This window comes from Chiloscyllium plagiosum, chromosome 19 (assembly GCF_004010195.1).
Source record: "Chiloscyllium plagiosum isolate BGI_BamShark_2017 chromosome 19, ASM401019v2, whole genome shotgun sequence".
Classification (NCBI taxonomy): Eukaryota; Metazoa; Chordata; class Chondrichthyes; order Orectolobiformes; family Hemiscylliidae; genus Chiloscyllium; species Chiloscyllium plagiosum.
In genome coordinates, this window is record NC_057728.1 from 42,348,043 (window position 1) to 42,373,647 (window position 25,605).

At 40.0% G+C, this 25,605-nt stretch overlaps 1 protein-coding gene across 4 annotated transcripts in view; it reads right to left on the minus strand.

Moving 5' to 3' along the window:
* Positions 1-24,223, minus strand: part of tbc1d30 (TBC1 domain family, member 30) — a 67,377-nt gene extending 43,154 nt beyond the window's left edge. For 2 of the 4 annotated variants that reach the window (XM_043709661.1, XM_043709659.1), the window contains exons 1-3: positions 23,278-24,223; positions 21,754-21,918; positions 3,256-3,317 (exon numbers count right to left, since the gene is read on the minus strand). In XM_043709661.1, the coding sequence (XP_043565596.1) occupies positions 3,256-3,317; positions 21,754-21,918; positions 23,278-23,830 (780 nt within the window). In that variant the 5' untranslated portion in view covers positions 23,831-24,223. Of the gene's footprint in view, positions 1-3,255; positions 3,318-4,663; positions 5,461-21,753; positions 21,919-23,277 lie in introns of those variants that run through there. The other 2 variants (XM_043709663.1, XM_043709662.1) reach the window with 1 other exon arrangement.
* Between the last annotated feature and the right edge of the window lie 1,382 nt (positions 24,224-25,605).

Here is a 25,605-nt window from a genome sequence, read left to right on the forward strand (position 1 = left end):
CATTGGCTGTTCACTCTACTGCAACATCTAGGAATGGCGGTTTATTGTTGTTTTCCTCCTCTTTAGTGAATTTTATGCCAGTAAGGGTATTGTTGATGGTCTTGAATGTTTCCTCTAATTTGTTTCGTTTAGTGATGACAAAAGTGTCATCCACATAGTGGAACCAAAGTTTGGGTTTGATGGTTGGCAGAGCTGTTTGTTCGAGTCTCTGCATTACTGCCTCTGCTAAGAGCCCTGATATCAGAGATCCCATAGGTGTTCTGTTGGTTTGTCTGTCGGTTTTGTTGTTGAAGGTAAAATGGGTGGTAATGTATAAGTCCATTAGCTTAATGATACTGTCCTTGCTGATGACGTTTGTGGTGTTTGGTGTATGTGTCTTTGGTTCTTCTAATAGTGTAGTCAATGTTTCCATGGCCAGGTGGATGTTGATGGATGTGAACAGGGCTGTTAAATCAAAAGAGACCATAATTTCATCCTCTTCTATCTTGGTGTGTTTGATGGTCTTTAGGAATTCTGGGTTCAGTGGATGGAGTGGTGTAAGTCTTCTACTAAATGTTTTAGCCTTTGATGTAGCTCCTTGGCCAATCTGTAAGTTGGTGCTCCAGGTAGTGAGACTATGAGTCTGAGAGGGGCTCCTATTTTGTGAATTTTGGGTAATCTGTAGAAGCGTGGTGTTTGGAATCCGTCTGATTTCATTTTTTGGAAGTCGGTCTTACTTAATTCTCCAGATTTCTGATTTTTTTGTGTGGGGCTGGAACACCTTCAACAACAAAACCGACAGACAAACCAACGGAACACCCATGGGATCTCTGATATCAGGGTTCTTAGCAGAGGCAGTAATACAGAAACTAAAAAAAACAGCCCTGCCAACCATCCAACCCAAACTTTGGTTCTGCTACATGGATGACACCTTTGTCATCACCAAACGAATCAAATTAGAGGAAACATTCAAGACCATCAACAATACCCTTACTGGCATAAAATTCACAAGAGGAAGAAAATGACAACAACCTGCCATTCCTAGATGTTGCAGTTGAGCGAACAGTCAATGGGGAACTTCAAACCAGAAACTACAGAAAAACAACACATACGGACCAAATACTGAACTACTCAAGATATTATCCCAACATCCACAAATGAAGCTGCATTAGAACATTATTTCAATGAGCCACCACACACTGCAGCACAGAGAAACTATGCAGAGCAGAGGTAAATCACCTAGACAATGTATTCAAAAAGAACACGTCCCCAATGAACACAGTCCACTGATTTCTCAGCAACAAACACAAACAAGCAGACAAAACGCGTTCAGAAACCCCAGCCACTCTCCCCTACATCAAAGACATCTCCGAAATGACTGCCAGACTACTCAGACCCCTTGGCATCATGGTAGCCCACAAATGCACCAACACTCGTAAACAGCTAATAAACTTGAAAGACCCTACACAGACAGCAAGAAAAACTAATGTCATTTACAAAATACCTTGCAAGAACTGTAATAAACACTACATTGGACAAACAGGCAGAAAACTAGCCACCAGACTACATGAACATCAACTAGCTACAGAACGACATGACCCTCTCTCACTAGTATCCTTACATACAGAGAAGGAAGGGCACCACTTTGACTGGGACAACACATCCATCCTAGGACACGCCAAACAGAGACACACACAAGAATTCCTAGAAGCATAGCATTCCAACCGGAACTCAATCAACAAACACATTGACTTGGATCCCATTTACCACCCCCTGAGAAAAGAACAGGGAATGCCATCACCACAGGAAATAACATCACCAACCCAAGGAAACCCAAACATATAAATAGAAAGCGGGCTATACCACCAGTACTTCATCCGGAGGCTCACTGAAGATATTACCTAGTATGGTGACAAAACATCTGAAAATGAACTTTCCAGCTCAGTGAGCAAATCTACACTCAGAACCTCAACCTGAGCTACAAATCTTCTCAAAACTTGTTATGACCTACAGGCATCCTGAGACCATGGCCCCTTGTTGTGGCCAGGGGAAATATATTCCTGCATCTAGTCTCTCTAGCTCTGTCAGTCAGACTTTTATACTTTTCATTTTATTTCCCTCTCGTTTGTCTAAACACCAGTAATACAGGCAACAATACTCAGGAGTCAGATTGGTGAATGTTCACTGCAATCCCTTTTCGTAGATAAGGAAACCAAAACTGCACATAAATGTCCAAGGCCCCGCATAGCCGCTTTAAGACCTTCTTGCTCCTGTACACAAATTCTCTTATAATAAAGTCCAACATACCACTTGCCTTCCTAATCGCTTGGCGTACATGTATTTTTTTTTCCAGTGACCAGTACACAAGAACATCCAGGTTTATTAATCTATCACCATTTAAATAATACTGTACTTTTCTGTTTCACCTAGCAAAATGGACAACATTATATTATACATTGTACTCCATTTGCCAAATATTTCCCCACTCAAAGTGTTTAAATTGTCCAAATCCTCTTTACACCCTCTTCATCACTTCCACTTAACTTTGCGTCATCAGCAAACTTGGAAATATTACACACAATGCCTTCATCTGAATCTTTGCTATATATTGTAATTGATGGGGCCCAAGCATTGATACCTATGGAACCTCGCTTGACACCACTTTCAACTCCAACAATGACACACTTTCTCCTACTCTTGCTTTTCTGTCAGCTAACTAATTCTCAATCTATACCAATGTACTATCACAGCTTTGATTTTGCACAATAACCTCTCACATGGGACTTTATCAAAAGTTGTCTGAAAATCCAAGTAATCACATCCTCTGGTTCCCCCTCATCTATTCTAAAAGCTAAAGCCTTAAAATTCTCTGGCAGGTTTGTCAAACACAATTCAAAAATGTTCTGCTTCAGCTTCCTCTGATCAAATTTTAAAACTGACTATCCACTGACCCTTGAGTTCTAAGTTACCATTGGAAAACCTCACAACAGAGACCATCACCCCTCAACACACACTCAACTTGTCTATCCAACCTCATGATTCTGCAGCTTTGAGAGCATGAACTGTTTCACAACCTGAGAAACTAGTCAATGGAGCTGAATACCTCTAATATTTTGACAGTGGAACTGAAGATTACCTGAGGCTCTACTGCAATGAATTATGGAACTTAGCTGATTGTCACCCTCTCACAACCATAACCATGTTCCTTTGTACCAGGTAGCACAATCACTGCCTCCACAAAAGTGCCAGAAATTTGAAAGTTGCCCAATGACTTACCTGCTGGAAGCCATGCTTGCTCAAGGATGGTTGGATCGTAAATTTCAGCTTTGTGTCAACTCCTAATTGGGGACAAAGGACAATATTAATGTAATGTACACAGGAGATTGGATTTGCAAACACCCAAAGCTTGGGCAGTTCTTGCATAAGGATAAATGAGTTACATTTGTTTCAGAGAAACTTGTTAGTTGAATTATGGGACTGTTTGCCATACAGCCATGATGCATTTAAGAGATACCAACATCTGCATGTTTCGCCAGAGAATGTCAAATGATAGTATTTCTTCGGGATTCTCGCAATGCAGCCCACCAGCTGATGAGTGACAAAAGATAAGGAGCAATCTTGAGGCAGGGGAGATTGTCTTTAGCTCATCTGTACCTTTAATTTGAGAGCTCAGGATCCGGGAGGTACCATTACTCAAAGTTTAGATCAGAGTGGTGCTGGAAAAGCACAGCAGTTCAGGCAGCATGCGAGGAGCAGGAAAATCGACGTTTCGGGCAAAAGCCCTTCATCAGGAATAGAGGCAGGAAGCCTCCAGATCTCTCCACCCTTGAGCACCCTGCCTCTATCCCTGATGAAGGGCTTTTGGCCGAAACGTCGATTTTACTGCTCCTCGGATGCCGCCTGACCTGGTGTGCTTTTCCAGCACCACTCTGATCTAAACTCTGGTTTCCAGCATCTGCAGTCCTCACTTTTGCCTATAATTACTCAAACCCCATTATGCGCTGTTCACAAACCACCGGTGCTGAAGTGGAGCGGCGCTGTTTCAGCAAGATTGTGCAATATAGCCAGCTCCTCGCCATGACGGCAGGCCAGAGGAGGTCGAGATGTGTGTACAGAGTTCCTCGGTCCATGGCTGTTACTGGGAGCCGGGGAGTTCATGCTGCTTTTGCTTCTATTTTAATCCAGGCGTCGCTGAGGTGTGTGTATGTGTATCTGACGCCAGCACCCTCGCCCATCTCACTGACAATTCCAGACCCGCAGCATCAGGGAGTCCCATATCATCCTGTCCCCCAAATCCCTGCTTCCATCACACCTTTATTCCTCCTGTACCATTCCCCCAACATCGGCTGCCGCTAATCGATTAAAACACACACACACAGACTCCCAGCCTATTATTGTCAAGACACAAATATCTCGCCATTCCGATCCTGCCAATTTGGCGTGTGCATATACAAGCCAGCTACATCCATTATGCACCAAATCAATTCATTCTCGCTGGCGAATTGAAGTCCACATTTTAAATAAAAACAGACGCTTGCAGGCACAGTTTCGACATGGCACACCTAACCCGTGCTTGTTCGACTGCATTGCATATTGGACAATAGGACACACACACAGAGTAGGGCGATCCGTGGAAGTCACGGGTTTTGAATTTTTTTTTGGAAAAATTGAAAACAGGCTTCACCTGGTTCGAGTGTGCACAGCAGCCGCGGTGCTGTCCTAGAAATGCAGTTCCTCTTTTTCAGGACATTGCTGATGATATTGGTCATACCCACCGCCGTGTTCTGCTTTTTCACACACTTGCCAACGCGTTTGCCTGAAGACAGGGAGTGTTTACCCTTTTTCATTCCGGCTCCACAATCTCGAAACCTTATTCCCTTAGAAACGGCTCTTGGATTTGTGCAGCGTGCTCAGGTAGAATCCCGAATCCCAATCTGCGGTCATACCGAGGGTTTTTGTTGTTGTGGTGGTTTCAAATGGCCTGAGCATCGACGCGGAAATCAGCCGCACGATAGCGTGGGTGTGCGCTGACCTGGACAAAGATTGTTCTGCCTTGGCCCCCGGAAGGTGCGCTCTGGCCCGGAGACAGCTGCAGTGCTGCAGCACCAACGGGATTCTCTGACTGCAGTCAGTGTGACCGCCCACCTTCACACAGCATTGGCGACAGAAAGCCAAGCCTGCAACCTCCTGACTGCTGGCGGCCCTCTGAACACAATAAACCGGCAGAAAGCAAAACCGACTCCTCTTAGGTAACAAATTGCCTCTGCAAATGGCAGGGGCAATCCGACAGTGGTCTGAAAGCTGCTTTCTTGGTGTCAGCATCATCACGATCTGATCAGCATTACAAAACTGCACTGGGCAATATCCCTGACAAATTCAGATGGAAGGCAACAGGTCATTTTTCAGAAAAAGACAACCCATTTCTTCCCCGGTATAAACCCACCCTATCTTTCGATACCACAAAAGGTGCTGGAGAAACCCAGCAGAGAGGGGAAAAAAAAGTTAACATTTGTAAGGGTCACTGGACTCGAAATGCTAACTCTGTTTCTCCCTCCACGGATGTTGCCTGGCCTTTTGGGTTTCTCCAGACACTTTCTGTTTTTTGTTTCAGATGTCCAGCATCCACAAATGTTTGTTTTATTTGAAAGTTCTTCAATGATTCTGGGGAAATCTGTCAGGATTTGCACAAACCCCAACTGATGGTGGTTCTGCTGTTAATTTAAAAAGAGGTGATCCTTCAAAAACATTTCAGGCCCAATGAGGCCACTTCTGCTCACTCCCTTATCCATTTTTGCATGAATGGCAGTAGCTAGGACACACAGCAGGATATGATCCAGTCTACTTAACTTTGGGCTTTAGGCCCAGAGATGGAGTGGGTTGTGGTGCCAAGTTCTCTGGGACAGGTGGGACATGGTACATAATGTCCTACTTCACAGCTCACAAGCCTGCAGCACGAAAATTCTCCAACCGCCCATGGCTATTTGGCAGGAAGGAAAACTGCACATAAGAGAGCCTTTCACAGTCAATGGTTTTGTGCTTTTTAGCTTGTTTTTAGATTTTTCAGCTGTGGTTTGATACCTCTGAGTCATCATGAATGTTTCTGATAATTGTTTTAGTTTTAATATCTGCTTTGAGCGGACCAAATCAATTGGCTCCGAAGATCCCCATTTTCTAATCTGTTAAATATAATAGTTGGGCTGCATAGAGTTGGCAAACAAATCAGGCAGCCTGAGAGATATTTTAATTTCCTGCTGGCAACCACATTGCCACATCTGTAGGGAAACCCTCCTTTGATAAATTTTGTGCTAGTGGAGAAGATGGTTCTGGCACTGTCAATGTATGTTGCTGCAAGGGGGAACTGGAGGGCAGTCCCTGAGCAATGACAGAGATAAGTTGAAAGATGAAGCACAAAATGGTGGCATATGACAGAGCTGTTAGTACAAGTGAGTGACAGACTGAACAAGAAAGTTCAGAGAAGGATTATGGAAACTCGAGGAGTAAATACAAAGTCTGATCTAATCATGGAAAGTAGCATAAGAAAACTTGTGAAAACTATGTTCCAGAACACAATTAACAGTCACTTGGAAAGCATGATTAGTAAGGGAATTTCAGTGTGGATTTCTGATTGAGGCTTCCGATGAAGCAATATAGAGGGTTTGCTGATGGTAATGCAGTTGATGTGATGTGTATCAATTTCCAAAAGGCACTTGATAAAGTGCAATATGACAGGTTTTTCAGCAGAACTGAAGCCCATAAGGTAAAAGTGGCAGTGGTGCCATGAATACAAAGTTGACTGATCGAGAGGAAACAGAGTGAATATTTTTCAGATTGGAGGGAGGTAGGTAGTGGAGTTCTTCAGGAACAGTATTAAGATCTCTGGTTTTCTTGATGCAAATTAATAACTTAGGATGGGATCCTCTCTGCCCCTGAATGAGATGGGCAATAATGAATCAGTTAGAAAAATATGGTGGGATTGGAAAAAATAACGTTCTGAACATCAAGAAAAAAATCTCATTTTCCACTCAAGGTTTTAACAATGAAATCAAAATTGTGCTTGTGAGCAACAATAGGTCTATTTGCATTCATTTACATCTCGCTTTTAACTCATTGACATTCAACTTGTTAATCTCCTGTATTGTGAAGAGAACCTAAACAACAAAATGTCTGATATGAAGGTCAGAGGTGGGATAGAGCAGCTCTCACTCCTCAAGGCTTCCATCTTGGCCAGTGGTCCAAGGGTGCTCTCCATGGGTAATTACTCCCGGCATCCTACATCCACAGAGACTGGTATTGTGAATGCTCCAGCCTTGCCATATCATCATCCAAATCTATGTCACACTTAGAGTACAATTCTCCACTTTAATGCTATGCACTGCACACCAACACTTTTCATTGCAATGCTGCTGTCAGGCTGCTTTGCATGCAGGGTCAGGCACCCAACACGCAGTGAAAGGGTGCACCTCAGGGCTCTGAACTTGCCTTCTTAGAACTCACTGACTTTGTGCCTACTTAGATACGCACAGCATTTCTACCTTGCCTTGTTTTTTGGCACTTTTCCATGTCATTCAGAACTTGCAGGCTTACAGTATTTCTGTCTTGACATACTCCCTAGCAGAGACAGAAAGCCATACAGCTTCTCATGGCTGACAGCAGTGATCCATCAAAGGGGGTGAATATGTTGCTGCACAGTGGCACCATGCTACATCGAAGTCACACCTACACCACGTATAATAACTTATACAGCAAACACACAGCATGTATTTCAGCCAAATGGCCATTTCTCAAACTGTTACCACAAATTGAGGATGTTCATGGTCACTGGCAAAGAACCTTGTCACCTGGCTGCAGTGGACAATATGACCTGAAGGGGTGGGTAGCCATTCTAACTTAGTGCCAGCTGTGCTAGATTTTTATGGAACCATCCCCTTCCAAGGATGTACTGGAGAACTGGGTGGTCAATTCTCAACCCACAAATGTATCAAGGTTGTTACTGATGCAATTTGGAACAATATACTTTGCCAGCATAGCTGGCTCCCCCCCAGGCTGGACACTGTAGATGTAAACACATCACGTTGAGAGTACCAAATCATTACATGACTTTTTTTCATTCTCTTGTTGGACATGGGTGTCGTTGGCTGGCCAGAATGTACTGCCTATTCCTAGTTGCCCTTAAGAAGGTGGTGGTGAGCTGCTTTCTTGAATTGCCGCAGACCATGTCCTGCAGGTTAACCCACAATGTCATCAGGGAGGAAATTCTGTGATTTCAACCCAGCGACAGTGAAGGATTGGTGACATATTTCCAAGACAGGATAATGAGTGGCTTGGAGGGGAACTTGCAGGTGATGGTGTTCCCATGTATCTGCTACTCCAGTCCTTCTAGATGGAAGTGTTCATGGGCTTGGATGGTGTTCTCTAAGGATCTTTGGCAAATCTCTGCAGTGGATCTTGTAGATAGTATACAATGCAGCTACTGAGCATCAGTGGCGGAAGGAGTGGATACTGTGACTGGCTTCATTAGTAGGCTAGGGCTCCATTCCAATGTATAAGCTGTTTGTGAACATTGGTACCGCATCTCTGAAGTATGTACAAGATACTCTGGAAGCTGCCATCATGCCTATTTCTTTAAGAATTCTTATGATCCTGCTTTGCTTCAAGGGCCAGATATCTTGCAAAAATGGTTACTGGGAGACAAGAGCTAACTTGTGCAGCCATGATATTTAGTTATGTTTTATGCTATGATTCGATGAATAATTCAATATATATTTTTCTAGAAGATTCTATAAAAGCACATCACAATATGCTGACCACATTACTACATGAAAGTGGACATGCTATAGTAATCTATAGTAGCATTTAATTACTTTTTGTATCTACCAAATTGACATCAACTACTTCTAAAAGACCTGGTTAACCAACATTGGTCTGAATGTGGGAATATCTCTTAGTGTCTGTGCCAATACAGAAAGGTTCATGCTGTGCTGAGCTAGCCATGCAGCAAAGGGCTTGCATTTCCCAAAGGACAACACAGACAATACCTTTGAGAAGATATGTTGCAGCATGAGCTTATGGAATGGTGCTGTGAAATGACACAGGGAACAATTTGCCTATTAAGCACTGCTAATTGAAGTTCTGATGAAAAGTCATATATCAGAAGCATGCGGCATAATTTTCTGCTCACTTGAGTGGTGTGCAAAACGGCAAGAAAGTTGGGAAAAATTGAAAAAATCAGATCCTTAATCTTGGGAAAAGAAGCTTGCTTTTCAGCTTAGGGTTTAGACAGAGAATTCTGAATTTTACTTATGGTCAAAGGCAACTTAATTTCTTTGCATTTGCATTTCACTGTTGGCTGAAATTACCTAAGCCATATTTAAGGTCTCAATTCTCCTCTACTTTCCAGTGAGAAAGTCCAGCATGCCTGTCTCTCAACATTGACATAGAAACATTGAAACTAGGAGCAGAAGAATGCCATTCAGCCCTTCTAGCCTTCTCCATCATTCATTAGGATCATGACTGAACCTCTATCTCAATGCTTTGTTCCTGCTTTCTCCCAACACTCCTTGATGCCTTTAAAATCTTAAAAATTATTTATCTTCTTCTTGAATATATTCAGCGACTCAGCCTCCATAGCCTCATTATGAATGAAGAAATGTTTTCTCATCTCAGTCCTGAATAGTCTACTCTGTATCCTGAGACTTTGTCCTCTGGCTTTAGACTCCCCAGTTCGGGGAAAACATCCTTCTTGCATCTTGTCTGTTCAGCACTGTTAGAATTTTGTATATTTCAATCAGATCCCTCTCATCCTCCTAAACTCTACGGAATAGGCCCAGTTAAACCAGTCTCCACTTATAGGACACTCCTGCCACTTTGAATATCTGCCTAGTGAACTGCTGCTCAGTCTGTCCATGGCAGCTACATCTTTCCTTCGTCATAGAGACAAAAACTGTTGCATTTTCCAGATGTGGTCTCACCAATGTCCTGGATAGCTATTGTAGGGCATTCCTACATTGAACTCAAATCCTTTTGCAGTGAAAGCCAATATACCATTTACCTACCCAATTGCTTACTATACTCACCTGTTTGCTTTCACTGAATTATATACAAGGATACCCAGATCCCTCTGCACATCCACATTTCTCCATATATCGCCATTTAAGTAATACACAATCTTTCTGTTTTTCACACTGAAGTCTACAACTTCATATTTGGTTATGTTGTATTAAATCTGCCATATGTTTTCTCACTTAAGTTTTCTAAATCACCTTGAAGCCTCCTTGTATCATATTCACAGCTCACAATTCTGGCCATTTGGTGTTATAAACAAACGTGTTTCCCTTATCTACATCATTTATATGCAGTATATCATGAATATTTGGGGCCCAAATATCAATTCTTGCAGTACCCCATCAGTCACTGCTTGGCACTTGGAAAAATATCAAATTATTCCCACTCTTTGTTGCCTGTCTATCAACCAGTTCTCAATCCATGCCAGCATATTATCCCTATCCCATGTGCTTTAATATTCTACACTAAACTTATGAGGAATCTTATCAAAGAACTGTTTGAAAATTCAAATATACCACAATTATTGGTTCTCCTTTATCTACACTACTAATTACTTTCTCAAAAAAAAACTACAGTCGATTTATTCAAGAAGAAGATAAATAATTTTTAAGATTTTAAACCCACAGTGGCTTTGTCCAATTCTGATCATGCTTTCCAAATATTCTGTTGCCTTATCTTCCATAACAGACCAGTATTTTCCCCACTACTGATGATAGACAAACCAGTCTCTAATTCTTTGTTTATTTTTCTCTCCCTCTGTTTTTAAATAATGGGGTTACATTTTCTACCATCTAATCTGCTCTACAGCCTTTAGAATTTTGTGTGGAGTTTGCACATTCTCCCAGTGTCTGCATGGGTTTCCTCCGGGTACTCCGGTTTCCTCCCACAGTCCAAAGATGTGCAGGTCAGGTGAATTGGCCTTGCTAAATTGCCCATAGTGTTAGGTGCATTAGTCAGAAGGAAATGGGTCTGGGTGGGTTACTCTTCAGAGGGTCAGTGTGGACTAGTTGGGCCGAAGGGCCTGTTTCCACACTATAGGGAATCTAATAAGCACCAATATATCTGCAGCTGCAGTATTCCATGAGATGGTATCAGAGAGATAAGTTGCATGACTAATGAGCTGAAGAATGGAATTTTGCTTGACAAAGTTGATTTAGGCAATGGCAAACTGTCTACAATGAACTTCACCCGAAAAAAATATTTTGCCATAAAATAGGAAAATACAACTTATTTATCTAAGGAAGGATAAATTGGCATTGGAGGCAGTCCAGATCAGTTTAGGATATTTGGTCGACATGGCTGAGTTGGATCAAAGGTGTTTCCATACTCTATGACTGTATGTCTAGACTGATACGAAGTATGGAGGGACTTTCTTATGAGAAGTTGAGTACATTGGGCTTGTTGGACTTGCACTTACAGTCTATCATTCCTTCCAGTGTTACCTCAGTTTGAGAACTGCTATTTTCTTATGAGATTTGAACCTGAGTCTTTTGATTTACATCTCAAGATGACAATACAATATGGGATCACAGTGATTATGTTACTGGATTGAAGGCCTGAACTAATGAACAGGAAGCAAAAATTCAATTCTGTCACAGCAGGGGATTTTAATTTCAATAAACTGATTTTTCTAAAGCTTATAATAGTAATGGAGGCCATGAAACTATTGGATTTTTGCAAGAAGAAAACACATCCGGTTCACTGATGGCCTACCAAGGAGGGAAAACTAGTCTTTACCTGGTTTGGTCTATTTGCAACTCCAGACCCTCTGCAAAGTGGTTTGCTTGTAACTGTTCTAGCAAGTCACTTAGTCATGTTCAATAAGGCAACTCCCCTTCATTTTTTCAAGGACAAATAGGATTAGGCAACACCAGCAACACCGAGATTCCATGAATGATTAAAAACATGAAAATGAGCTCTAGTGCACTTATGACTGGGAATTACAATCAATATATATTTATGTCTTGTCCATGATTTTTTTTCTTCAAAGCAGAAGCTAGTTTATTTATATTTTATTCTCCATTAGAACTTCTTTCTTTCTCTTTCAAGAACAAGAACAATCTGCCTATGGGGGAACAAGGAAATAGCAGCAGAGTCAGATAAATATTTTGCATCATTTCTCACATTGGAAGATACTTCCAACATCTCATTAATACTGAAGAATATGGAGAAGAAATTAAGTGCCATCATCATCATTAGAGATGTAGCATTAGACAAACTAATGGGCTGAAGTCAAATAGGTCCCGACCCTCTGATGGCTTGCATCCTCAGATCCTAAAAGAGATTACTACAGAGATAGTAGATCCATTGGTTTTAATTTTCTAAAAACCCTCGGATTCTGGAGAAGTATCGGAGGATCAGTAAACCACCAATGTGACACTGCTGTTCAAAAAGGGAGGGATTCAAAAGGCAGGTAGTTATAGATTGATTAGCTAACAATCAATTAGTGTTAGAAAAGTATTGGAATCAATTATTTAAAAAGTAATAGCAGGACATTTGGAAAACCATAATCTAAGCAGAATCAGCATGGCTTCATGAAACGGAAATAGTGTCTAACTAATTTATTAGAGTTTTGCGAGGAAGTCTCAGCCAGAATGAATAGAGGGGGACCGGTAGATGTGTTGTACTTGGACTTGCAGAAGACAGTCGATAAGGGTACCACACAAAAGATGGAGTCATAAGTTAACAGTCAACTGTGTTGGAGGCAGCATATTGGCATGGATAGAGTATTGGCTATTGGGCAGGAAACCATGAGTTTAGGGACAGCTGAGCTCTTTTTCAGATTGGTGACCCAAGACCAGTGGTGTTCCTCACATTGTTGGGGTAACATATCACCATGGATAGAAGTTTGGCTTAGAAACAGAAAACAGAGAATAGGACTAAATCGGTCTTGTTCAAACTGGCAAGATATCATGAGTAATGTGCTGCAGGGGTCAGTGCTAGGGTCTCAACTCTTCACAATTTATATAAATGATTTGTATTCAGGAATTGAAGCTTTAGAAGCTAGGTTTGCTGATAACACAAAGTTGGTAGGAAAGTGAATGGTGAAGAGGACATAAGGATGCCACCATGGGATATAGACAGGTTGAATGGGTGAGTAAAGATCTTGCAAATGGGGTACAATGTAGGAAAGTGAGTAATTATCCATTTTGTCAGAAAAGCATACTATCTAAATCATGAGGTTGCAGAACTATGAGATGCAGAAAGATCTGGGTGTCCTTGTGCAGAAATCACTGGGGGCTCATCAACAAGTACAGCAAGTAATCAGGAAAGCTAATAGAATATGATGGTTTATTGTGAGGGGAACTGAATGCAAGAGTAGGGAGGTTATGTTTTAGTTATACAGGGCATTGGTGAGACTGCATCTGAAATACTGTACTATATATTGTACCAGACACTGTATGTAAGATAAGAGTGGTGCTGGAAAAGCACAGCTGGTCAGGCAGCATCTGAAGAGGAGTGTCGATGTTTCAGATGCTGCCTGACCTGTGCTTTTCCAGCACCACTCTGAACTTGACTCTGATCTCCAGCATCTGCAGTACTCACTTTCGCCTACTCTATGTAAGATGTTAAATGTGTTTTATGCTGTTCAGAGAAGGTATGCTAGACTAATACCAGGAATGAGTGGATAGCTAGGAGATGCTGGAGAGTCAGAGTCGATAAAGTGTGGCACTGGAAAAAGCACAGCAGGTCAAGCAGTATCCGAGGAGGAGTGTTGACGTTTTTGGAATAAACTCTTTATCAGGACTGAGGAGGGGCAAGGAGGCTGAGAAATAAAGGGGGCAAAGGGGGGTGAGGCTGGGGGAAAAGGTAGGTGGGATGTAGGTAGGAGGAGATTGTGATAGGTCAGTGGGAAGGGTGGAGCGGATGGTGGGAAGGAAGATAGACAGGTAGGTCAGGTCAAGAGGCTGGTGCCGTGTCAGAAGGTTGGACCTGGGATGGGGGTGGGGAGAGGAAATTTGGAAACTGGTGAATTCATTGTCAAGGCTGTGTGATAATGGATGAAGAAAAGCTAGACAGGCTAGGATGTATCCTTTAGAGTTTAGAAGCGTCAGTTGTGACTTTTTTGAAACATAAGATCCTAAGAGGACATTACTGAATGTTGAAAGGATTTTTCTTCTTTTGGTAACATGTAGAACCAGAGATCATAATTTTAAAATAAGAGGATGCCCATTTAAAACAGAGATGAGGAAACATATTTTCCTTTCAGAGAATTCTCCTCCTCAAAATAACCTTTAAATATTTTTAAAGTTAGATAGATCCTTGATAACCAGGGGTTGAAAGTTTATCAGGGATATGCAGGAATATAGAGTTGAGGTTAAAATCAGATCAGCCAAGATGTTGTTAAATGGTGGAGCAGGCTCGAGGGGGTGTGTGACATACTCTTGTTCCTTGTTCATAAGGCTATATACCCAAGGACAGTAATCATGTGTCTCAAAAACCAGAAAAACAGATGATACTTTTAACAAACATAAACCCAATTTCCTGGTTCAAAAGGCAAGTAATCTACTCCCCGTCTACGTTTTCATGGGGTTTCAACAGCGGCTAGAAAATAGAAATAACCAGTTTTTCACTTCGCCCCTCTAAAAAACAGCACAGTACCTGTCCAATCACTTTCTTGCTTCTTCTCCTTCACTTTCCAAAATAAAATGCACAGGCTTAATCGGTCACTGTGCAAGCAAAACAAACTCTCATTTCAGTACAAATATATAAAGCTACTGAACACCTCATTCCAATATTTGTTTTTAAAATTGACATGGCTCTCTCTGAACAAGCACAAAATCTTTAAGTGGTTCATGCAACAACAACAAAAAAAATCCCCAAACTAGTACTCTTTTGAAATTGATTGTTTTGAATTACCATTTTTAAAATTTACAACTTTGCAGACCTGAACCTTAAAGCCATAATTCACTGTGGTACTGTGAGATCAAACCCTTATAATATTTAAGATAACTTGCAACATGTAATTCAAACTTTCAAAAATTCCAAAATTGCCATAAATCCATAAATTCTGTTGCTATTTCATTACATTACATTTCTAAATAGCAACCACCATCTGTGTTGACCTAAGAATAACAGAAAAATTGTTAACATTTTCTTTCATCCCATCTGAAAATTAGACATTTGATTCATAATACATTATTATTAACTACTGGTGTAAAGTATTAAGGTTCCAGGGCTAATTCTTGGATTTATTTGACTTGGTGCAACTCTGTAGTTGAAACTGCTACAATTAATCAAACATTTACAAAACCTTCCTGCTTTCTGGTCAATTCACTTTCCCATTTTAATCCCATGATCTCTTGTGCGAGATTTTAACAAACATCTCGAAGTTTAAATTTGCACCATCAGCTACATTATCTTCAATTAGTATCTCTAATTGTGAATAGGCAGTTAGACTAAATATTATACTGAATAGTAACTTGCTAATTATAGAGTTGGGCATGTATAGTTATTCTGAAATATCCAGATTTTAAAAAAAATTACTTCATTGAATGCCATCATTTATACATAATTATTTATGGATATATTTTCAAAATGCTTATGTGATTGGTTGTTCTGCAGACAATATCAATATCCAGATAAAACTGGATCAGTACTTGTACATTGTTAATTGAACATCAGATGGACCCTTGATGGAAGTAACAATGTAATTCCATTCATTACTTTTTGACAGAAATATCCCAGAGGCATTTAAAAATAAAAGTAATATCTGCTGCAACAATGTTGTGTTCAAATTAAGACAAAGCTCAAATGATTAATATAATCGATGTTATGTAATCAGTGGTTAGAAAATATTTTTAATGTTTAAAAGAATAAATGAGTCATTTCCACTGCCCAGAGGTTTGTTACTCTCACAATTTTAATTTGCATTGGACATTGATAGGGATGAATTTTACCAACAATTAACTAAGGGTCCATTTTTGGAGAGTTTCATGGAATCTTCTCTCTGTGAGCTTCCGTGGGTCATTACACCCAATTCTCCACTGCTGATCACATTATCTATGCATCAGACCTCCATGGCTCACACTATTGCATGCTCACCAGCAGCAAAGTACTCACCATGACTGGAACTTTCTGATTTTTTGCTGCCTGTGCCATAGTTAAAGCCCAGCTCAATTTCTGCCAGCCACAAATAGCTTTTCACAGTACATGTAGTGGGAGGCAAACAACACAGAAAAGCTTTGGAGGACACCTACATATCACAGCTGATAGCAAATAGAAGTTCACATTCATTAAGTCCCTGCCGAATGCAATGCTTTTCCTAAGGGCATTGTGGGTCAACTCACAACAAGTGAACTGCAACAGTTAAAGAAGACAGTTCACTACCACTTTCTTAAAGGCCACTAGGGATGGGCAATAAATTGTCCCACCAAAGTTAATTTTTTTAAAAATCCACCTGACTGATCAACTGTACCTATGGCTGCAAGAATCAAGCTACACTGGCTATCTGTCCTTTGCTGTCCAATGTAGAAGTATATCTGAGGGTGAGCTACTCTTTTCTTAATGCCCAACACAGCATAACTGTCCATCATTGTTCCCAACTGATTGTAGCCCACTCTGCTGACCGAATCAGAAGAACAGCCTTTATTAATGAGTGACCAGACCTGACTATTTTCTGTGCAGTTCCCATATGACTTACCAGTAATCCACTGTACATTTGTACTGGACCTGTAGGACTTGTTATCATAGAGTCATAGAGTCAGACAGATGTACGGCATGGAAACAGACCCTTCAGTCCAACCCGTCCATGCCGATCAGATATCCCAACCCAACCTAGTCCCACCTGCCAGCACCCGGCCCATATCCCTCCAAACCCTTCCTATTCATACACCCATCCAAATGCCTTTTAATTGTTGCAATTGTACCAGCCTCCACCACATCCTCTGGCAGGTCATTCCAGACATGTACCACCCTCTGCGTGAAAAAGTTGCCCCTTAGGTCTCTTTTTATATCTTTCCCCTCTCACCCTAAATCTGTACCCTCTAGTTCTGGACTCCCCAACCCCAGGGAAAAGACTTTGCCTATTTACCCTATCCATGCCCCTCATAATTTTGTAAACCTCCATAAGGTCATCCCTCAGCCTCCCACGCTCCAGGGAAAATAGCTCCAGCCAGTTCAGCCTCTCCCTATAGCTCAAATCCTCCAACCCTAGCAACATCCTTGTAAATCTTTTCTGAACCCTTTCAAATTTCACAACATCTTTCCAATAGGAAGGAGACCAGAATTGCGCACAATATTCCAACAGTGGCCTAGCCAATGTCCTGTACAGCTGCAACATGGCTTCCCAACTCCTATACTCAATACTCTGACCAATTAAAGAAAGCATACCAAATGCCTTCTTCACTATCCTATCTATCCTTTCAAGGAGCTATGAACCTGCACTCCAAGGTCCCTTTGTTCAGCAACACTCCCGCAGACCTTACCATTAAGTGTATAAGTCCTGCTAAGATTTGCTTTCCCAAAATGCAGCACTTCACATTTATCTAAATTAAACTCTATCTGCCACTTGTCAGCCCATTGGCCCATCTGGTCAAGATCCTGTTGTAATCTGAGGTAACCTTCTTCACTGTCCACCACACTGCCAATTTTGATGTCATCTGCAAACTTACTAACTGTATATCTTATGCTCGCATACAAATCAGAGATATAAGTTTCAGATCAGGAGAGTGTGCAGCTTGGAGGGAAATTTGCAGGTGAAGATGCTCCAATGCAACTTGCAGCCTTGTCCTTCCAGGTGAGTTTGGAAGATGTTATTGACTGAGCCTTGGTGAGTTACTGTAATGCGTTTTGTGGATGAATAATTTTAATGCCAATACGCACACAGACCTTTTCAACTTAGGTGGTTGTTTTTGACTGGTGAAGACACAATGGGCAGAAAAGCTGTAGATCTGTGCTGTAGATCTCTATGACTGACCAGGGCCCACTCCTGGATTTGATGGTGGTATAGAACGCTGATTCTCACTATCCTGAGCACCCAGCTGACCATACTCATCTTCCTAGACTGATATCAGGCGATTCCCTTGACTTAATGTCCCAGTACATTATGATTAATGACAGCCTCTCTTGACTTGACTAAAGACTATGCACTTCAGAATTTGAGATATGGCCATTTTGTTGAAGCACATTCAGTGCGCTTGTCGCATTAACTGTTGGCACATTTTGTAGGTGTGACATTGATGTAGTACAACACCTCTTTGATGGATCACTACTGTCAAATATGAAAAGCTGCCTGGCTTTATGTCTGCGCTAGGAAGCAAGTCAAAACAAAGAATCACGAGCCTATACATTCTTACTGATGTGGCAATGTACATAACAAGGGCAAGGAAAGGCAAGGCAGAGATGTTGTGGACCAAATTGGTACAGAGTATATGAGCACTAAGGGAGCAAGCCCTAAGATGCACCCTCTTCAGAGGCATGAGATGGGTGCATCTCAGTAGCAGTATTGCTGGCCAAGGTGGAAGCTTGGAAGAGCAAAAATCAGTCAAGAATCTCATATTTCCAATCTTGCCATAATTTCACAACTGTGCCCACCTTGTTCAGGGCCAGAAGAATTCAACCCATTATGATACTGCAAATTCCAAAATGTTGCTGCAACTATTCCAGTCTTGTGACTACTGACACGTATTTAAATCTCTATTGCCACCTCTGTATTACAGTAGGCATTTTTTTAGTACTGAAGTAAGTATTGGAATCAGTGAAAAACTTTTATAATAAAGTCCACTGCTTCTTTATATAATGCTTGCAATAGTACATTAAACAAATGTACATTTGCCCTTTCCGAAGAAATGCTCTTAATAAACAAACTATCTAGTATCAAATAACATGATTATTTATGGTACAAACTTTGTAAAGAGCCTTCATATTTTGATTGCAAGCACCTATTTACAGTATCTGTGTTATAATCAGCCACAGCATTGACTGTGCAGTATCATACAGAGTTTAGAATGAGTCTCCAACAAAGGGCAATCTTTGTATCTTTCTTAATGTAATAAGGCATGATTATAGAATGAACAAATAGAATACTTTGTATCCAGTTTTACAGAAGAACCGATATAATAATTAAAGGCTGATGTCCATTATATAAGTCTAAGACATAAGAGGAAAATATTGAAAAATAAAAAAATTAAACAAGTTTTACAAGAGAGCAATGAAATCAGTTTGTGGATAATTCTTGTACAAGGAAATGTCCAATTCAGTCATTAAATAAAAACTTATTTTGTTTAAATATATTTGCATCAAATATACTGCATCAAATACTTATTCAGTATTTGATGCAGTAATGCACAAAATTTGTAAAGGATGAAGCACATGTATAAAAAAGTTATTAAAAACCTGCTAAAATGCCAAGACTAAAAGAGATCAATTACCAGCTGATTTCAAAAAGTAAAATAACGATTCAAACTGACATGCTATTAGAATGAATAACATATAACGTTTATCATATTTACCTTAGTTCAGCCGTGCTGCATGTTAATAAAACAGATAATTGAAACATTAACTGAGGAAATGTTTAATATATGTCCCAAATATAAGTATGGGATGTGCATTTTGGCATTATTCTGAATCATTGTTGCCAGTAAGTTCAATTGTGAGAACAGAATAAAATGGCTGAGCCTTTGTTTATAATGAATGAATTTTAAAATTTAATTCTATGCTTCAGCTTTACATAACTGCTGTGAATTTTAAACTATCAATGTTTAAATTCACTTTTAGAGCCCCATTTAATTTCCATTGAATAAGTTATATCAGAACTGAATCCTTCTTTCCTCAATGATTGACCTGTTTAATCTGCTGCATTGCATAATATCAGCTGGCTTCAGAGTCTAAAAACTGAACTTGTTCCTTTGGTATTGTGTACATTGCTATGTCCCAAGCCACCTGTTTATACTGAATTAAATTCAAAGGCATTTGATTCAGCATCTGAGTTGCAGAAAGGCAGCTAACTGAACTTAAATGAAAAGCTGAGAGCTAAGGAGAGTTGCTACTTGGATTTGAAGATCAATTGCAAGTTTATGTATTCCGCAATATTTAACCAAAAGATTTGACTTCTAATTTAGTCACAGTATAAACATGATGTATAAATGTACTGAAATTGTGATGCTCCTAATTCCCTGAATGCAGTAGTTAATGCAGACTTGTTCTAACAACTTTTAGCACAAAGGACAAACAATATTGTCTTACTTAATTAGAAAAATAAAACACTAAACAGTTTAATGGATAAATGTAAATCTATTATGCCATTGAATCCTACAGAAAATAATTACTTTTTCAGTCTTTACTGGTGTTCAGTTAACTGATCTCAAATTGTATGGCAATTACAGCATATTAATTGACTTGAGTATCCTTTGACAGGAGGGCAAGAAAACAGCCAGAATTTTCATTCACAAATAAGCTTCAGTAATGTCTGCTGGAACGTGAGTATAAATGAGGATTAGATTGGGCTTGGTTGTAACAGCCTACATCTGAAGCACACAACCAATCACTTAACCTATGGTGAAGTAAATAATACATGATTGGTGAAGGTAATTAGCTTCAGACACCAAAGGAATCCTACCTGAAAAACTACCTTCAGAGAAGTAAAAAAATAGGGAATATAAAGAGGAGAGGGGAACAACAAACGAAAGCTAGCATTACCATATTTAAATGTTTACATGGTGCTCTAAAATATCTCCAGATTTTTAGAAATTGTCCAATGCAAGTAATTCTCAGAAACATTTTGCGTTGACTTAATTCCACAATTAAAATGGCAAATGTAATGTTAATAAGCAGAGAAAAAATTTTTTGCTGCTGTGGTAGGATTCTTAAAATATATTTGAAGGTAGAATTTTATGTTTTGCATCAAAACAGTAGATACAATAATTTGTTATGGAAAACCTTTGTGATGTTAATGTAGCCATACTAAGGAAAGATTCAAAAGAAAATCCCAGCAAAATAGATATTAAAAGGCATGGAACTAAAGTATATGTAAAAAGCTCAAAGCTGAATATTTCTCGAAGACAGATTGAAATTAAAATATAAAGTTGTTGTTCAAAAGATCAATTGTCAGAGCACCCTTTCCATTTAGGAACAATTCTGTTTATCAAAATTGTCCTCCAGAGCATGATACCTTTTCAATCAGCTTTTCCTATTCCAATTTATAGCAATTACAGGTGGGTTACCACTTCACTACAATCATCACTACCTAATTTATTTGATAAGATCCTGTTCCACAGCTACCTGATGAAGAAGCAGCGCTCCGAAAGCTAGTATTTTGGAATAAACCTGTTGGATTATAACCTGATATTGTGTGATTTTTAAGTTTGTCCACGCCAGTCCAACATCAGCACCTCCACATCATTTTTGATAAGAGTTATACTTGAAACAAAGCTTAATTATCAAAATGATTAAAAGGCAGTCATGATACCGTATTTACCTTAAACACAGAATATGTCTTAACTCATTGATTCAGCCAGTAGACTGTGGGCAAATTATACAAAAACAAAATATATTCAGATAATGAGTTAATTCCATTAAGTCATACTTAATATGAAAAGACATGTAAACATCAAAAAGATGTATATATTTGCCTATCAAATTAACACACACAACCAAAAGTTATACATTTGTAAAGATTTTGAGATATTGAGTGATAAGTCGTTGGATAAATGTAAATATTATATAACTTATAGCAAGAGCAAATAGAGTACTCCATATTTTATATGTACTTACGCCTTTTTTGTGAAACTGCTTGCAAACATGCTGTCACAATATCGCTATTCTTCTGTACTTTGTGTGAAAGATTGTCTTTTCTCCTTAATTGACGAACCAGTTTTGCAGATTGGACGGCGATTCTGTATTTTAGCTCTTCTATAATTCGCTTAAGCTCATCAACATCTGTTAACATGAAAAAAAATATATTTGTAAGCGAAATGTCAATGACTGAAGAATTCTAGTCATAGGTTGTTCCTGTATCCTTTTAGTCTGCGACTCCACTGCTATTATAAAATGATTTAAATTACTTCAAAATTATCTCCAACAATACAATAGCTCTTATTTCGGATTTTTAAAAAAACTGGCAAATGTTACTCTATTCAGTGTGAAAGCCCCCTTCATTTACTTGTTACGGAAGTGCCTGGCAAGGAGATGAGATGATGGAATTCTTGCAAACTGGCAGGGATTGTCCTCAACTTTTCTTACAGATATGTAACATTCAGATGCAGTTGAATGATGCCTTCAAGTATTAGTGACAAATATTCTGATCTAAATAGGCTACTTCATTATCAGAGAGAAGACGTCAATCCCCAATCCTGCATTTCCATTGCTTGTTCGATTCGTGTGGTGTCATTTCGTGGAAAGAGGAACGCACTGATGGAATATTCAGAATCAAAGAGAACATGCTGAGCTTTAAATGCATGCATTTTACATTTTAGGGCTGCGCCAATTATTTCTCAATCATGGCCACCCACTTTAATTGACATGCTTAGCTTTAAAGGTCAGCATTTTTGCCGCGGAGAATGAAGCCATTCGACACTCCAAGTGAGCACCTTACTCAACACCCTACCTTCCCCCCTCCCACCCCTTCAAGCTCCACTCAAGTGTTACATCATTTTGGCTCAGGTTAATGACACTGAAAGATTCGATTATTCGCCACGTCAAACTAGGCAAGATGCTATTTTTAGGCACCAAACATGGAGATTCTTGTTCTGGCGACAAAAGTTAAATGTAAAACACTTTCACTTGTATGTTTTCTACTGCAATGAACTCTGGTGATCCAGGAGCTTGCCTACACCATTAACACAGCAATCGACCAAAACCAATCCCCTCAAAGTCCCCACAGTATCTTCCAGCCACTTACTTTCAGTCACACTGGTTTTGGAAGGCGAGGCTGATTAGCACTTATCACGTACCTCTCTTATTGTCTCCACAATTCTACAAGCAATTTTTTTTTGCATTTTATTTGGTTACAGTGTAATAATTTGTCTTATGGTACATTTGATAAAAATATTTATTTACTTATTTATTTAGTGAAAAGAGGGATTCCTCGTATTTTATCTAGATTTCCATTGCGTTTCTTAGAAAAATCAAAGTCGTCGAAAGCTTTATTTAACTCAGTAACCTTCAGAATTATACTGACTTCCTGCGTTGAAGCGTAACCGAACTCAAACTGATAACCGATCAAGGCAGGAAGGAGGAAAATCATAAAACATAAAAATCACGAAGTATTTTTTATTATTTACAGTTTTTATGCTATACCTTTCTGTGCCAGGTACAGTATCTGATGTTTTGTAGTGTACTGTTCCTGAAATTCTTGCAGGAACATAGATCCAGAATTACTCCTTCCCAGAAAAGCATCGGAGCTGGATGTCTCCGTTGAACTGTCCACGCTGTCAATGCTTCTGCTACTGTAGGCGCAGGAGTCGTACAGTTCGGTCAACAGGCCGTCCACAATGGAAGCAGTTCTCTTGCAGGCGATACTCGCCGTTCCAGACTGGCTCTCCCTGCCCCGGTTTTCATCGTGGGCTCCCGCGGCATTTTCCGTGGGGTTTGCCCCTTTCGGCCAGTATTGCGTTGGCATTATCGTTGAGGGTGACACCGGACAGAGGGGACTGGTTTCGCTGTCCTTAGGCAGCGAGGGGCCTTGGGCTGTTCTCTGGGGATTGACAATCTGCATCCACTGCTGGAAGCCGGACATCCTGCCCGAGTTCGAGCCCACCATGAAGCTGTCAGTCTCTCCATCCGAGTAATTCCCATTGGAGATGTCGACTTCGCAAAGTTCATTTTGAGCGATGTGAAGCGAAGCAGCCATTCTACACCACCGACTGCCGATTTGCTGCAAACTCTCCCAGGGCCAGCGAGCTTCAGGTGGATGGGAAGCCAGTTCCGGGTCCTCACCATTGTATGTCTGGGGAGGCCGGCTCGGCACTTACTCAATTTCTCACCCCCCCCCCTCACTCAAATTAAACCCTTTCTTTCTTGGTAGGGGCGTTTCTACTGATTATATCCACATTATATTTACTTTAAAGTACTTTGTGCTAAGGTTAACTGTGTTGGAAACACCAACTTCTATCCTCCCCGCCGCCTTTATGGCACATTCTGGCGATTATAATTTGTGCAGGTAAATTTCCCGAGTCAAGGTTTGCGGCCAAGTGCAGAGTTTACCAAGATGAGGACGCAATGTTTAAAATATATATAAAGAACGAAATAAATTCAAGAGAGATATTTTGAGTGTTTCATCAGGGGAATTTTTTCAGGAGTCCTTTCTTGAATGTCAGATATTGTACTTTCTAACCAACATTTTCAAAATGAAAATTAAAACTATTCATATTGTAAGGACCAATAAATAATCTTAACCTAGGTATCATGTTTGCCTTCTGAGAATATAGTTATGCTAAGACTAAGACTGCCAGAACATGCAATATGTTTTTAAAACCTTTTAATAGGAAGAGTAGAAGACACCCATAATTCCATTACTACCTCCCAATGTTTGTGTTGCCGTTAAAAATGAAATCCATAATTTAAGAAACATTTTCTGTATAGTCAAGATTACAATTATAATCAAAAAATCTTCAACTAAGTTTTAACTTCGCTCGTATGCAGTTATTAACATTATCACATAAGTTTGTGAGCAGGAGCAACTGACTTTGTTTTAATGCAGTCGTTAATGAAACTAACCAACATATGTTACGTTATAATGTGCTGATGATTGATGTCTGCACCGAGTGTGGCGAACTGTGTTTATGAATGTAGAGAGCTAAATGTGAATTCCTTACACTAGCTTTCTGTCTGCGATTTGTGGTTGCTTGGGCGTGTTGAACTTAGCTGTGCAGGAAGATCCTATCTCTTCCTTGCTTTTGCGCATTAGAAGTTTGTTTTGGTTTTTTTTCAGGAAAACAGTCATCGTGACCTCTGAAGAGTGGAGGTAGTTCCTTCCTGACTGAAACTCCCACTTGTTATTAGCAGGCCAAAGTCTGAGTGGCCTTCTTATTCCTTAACCAAATTAAAGATCAGTAAATCCTCTTAACCCAGATATTGAATTTGGCACGGTGCTGGATTTCTGAGCACATATTTATACCAAGATTAAAACCATGCATTTCCACGTCTATAACTCAGCCAATTCCACCCTGCCTCAATTCAACTGCTGCGAAAAACCATACCGTCTTTCCTTTTACATTTGGACTTAACTTTAGTCTTGGCCAATATCCACATTTTGCCCAAGTAAACTGGAAGTCATCCAAAACTTTGCTGCCTCTGCACGTTTTGGCCCCCAAGTCATGTTAACCCATTCCTATGCTCACTGACCTTATTTGAGTCCTTGAAAAAGAATTTTTAAGTTCTCAACCATGTTTTCAAATTTGTATCACATCCATCCCCATAATCTCTTCCACATCCACATGCCTCCAAGATATCTGAGCTCACCTAATTCTAACCTCTTGAGCATCCTTGATTTTAATTGTGCCACAACTGCTGCCTGTGCTTTCAGAAGCTTAGGCTCTAAGCTCTACAATTTGCTCTATGAAAAAAAAATCTTCTCGACCTCTCTCTCTTCTCTTTAGGATAGTTCTTAAAATTTTAGATTAGATT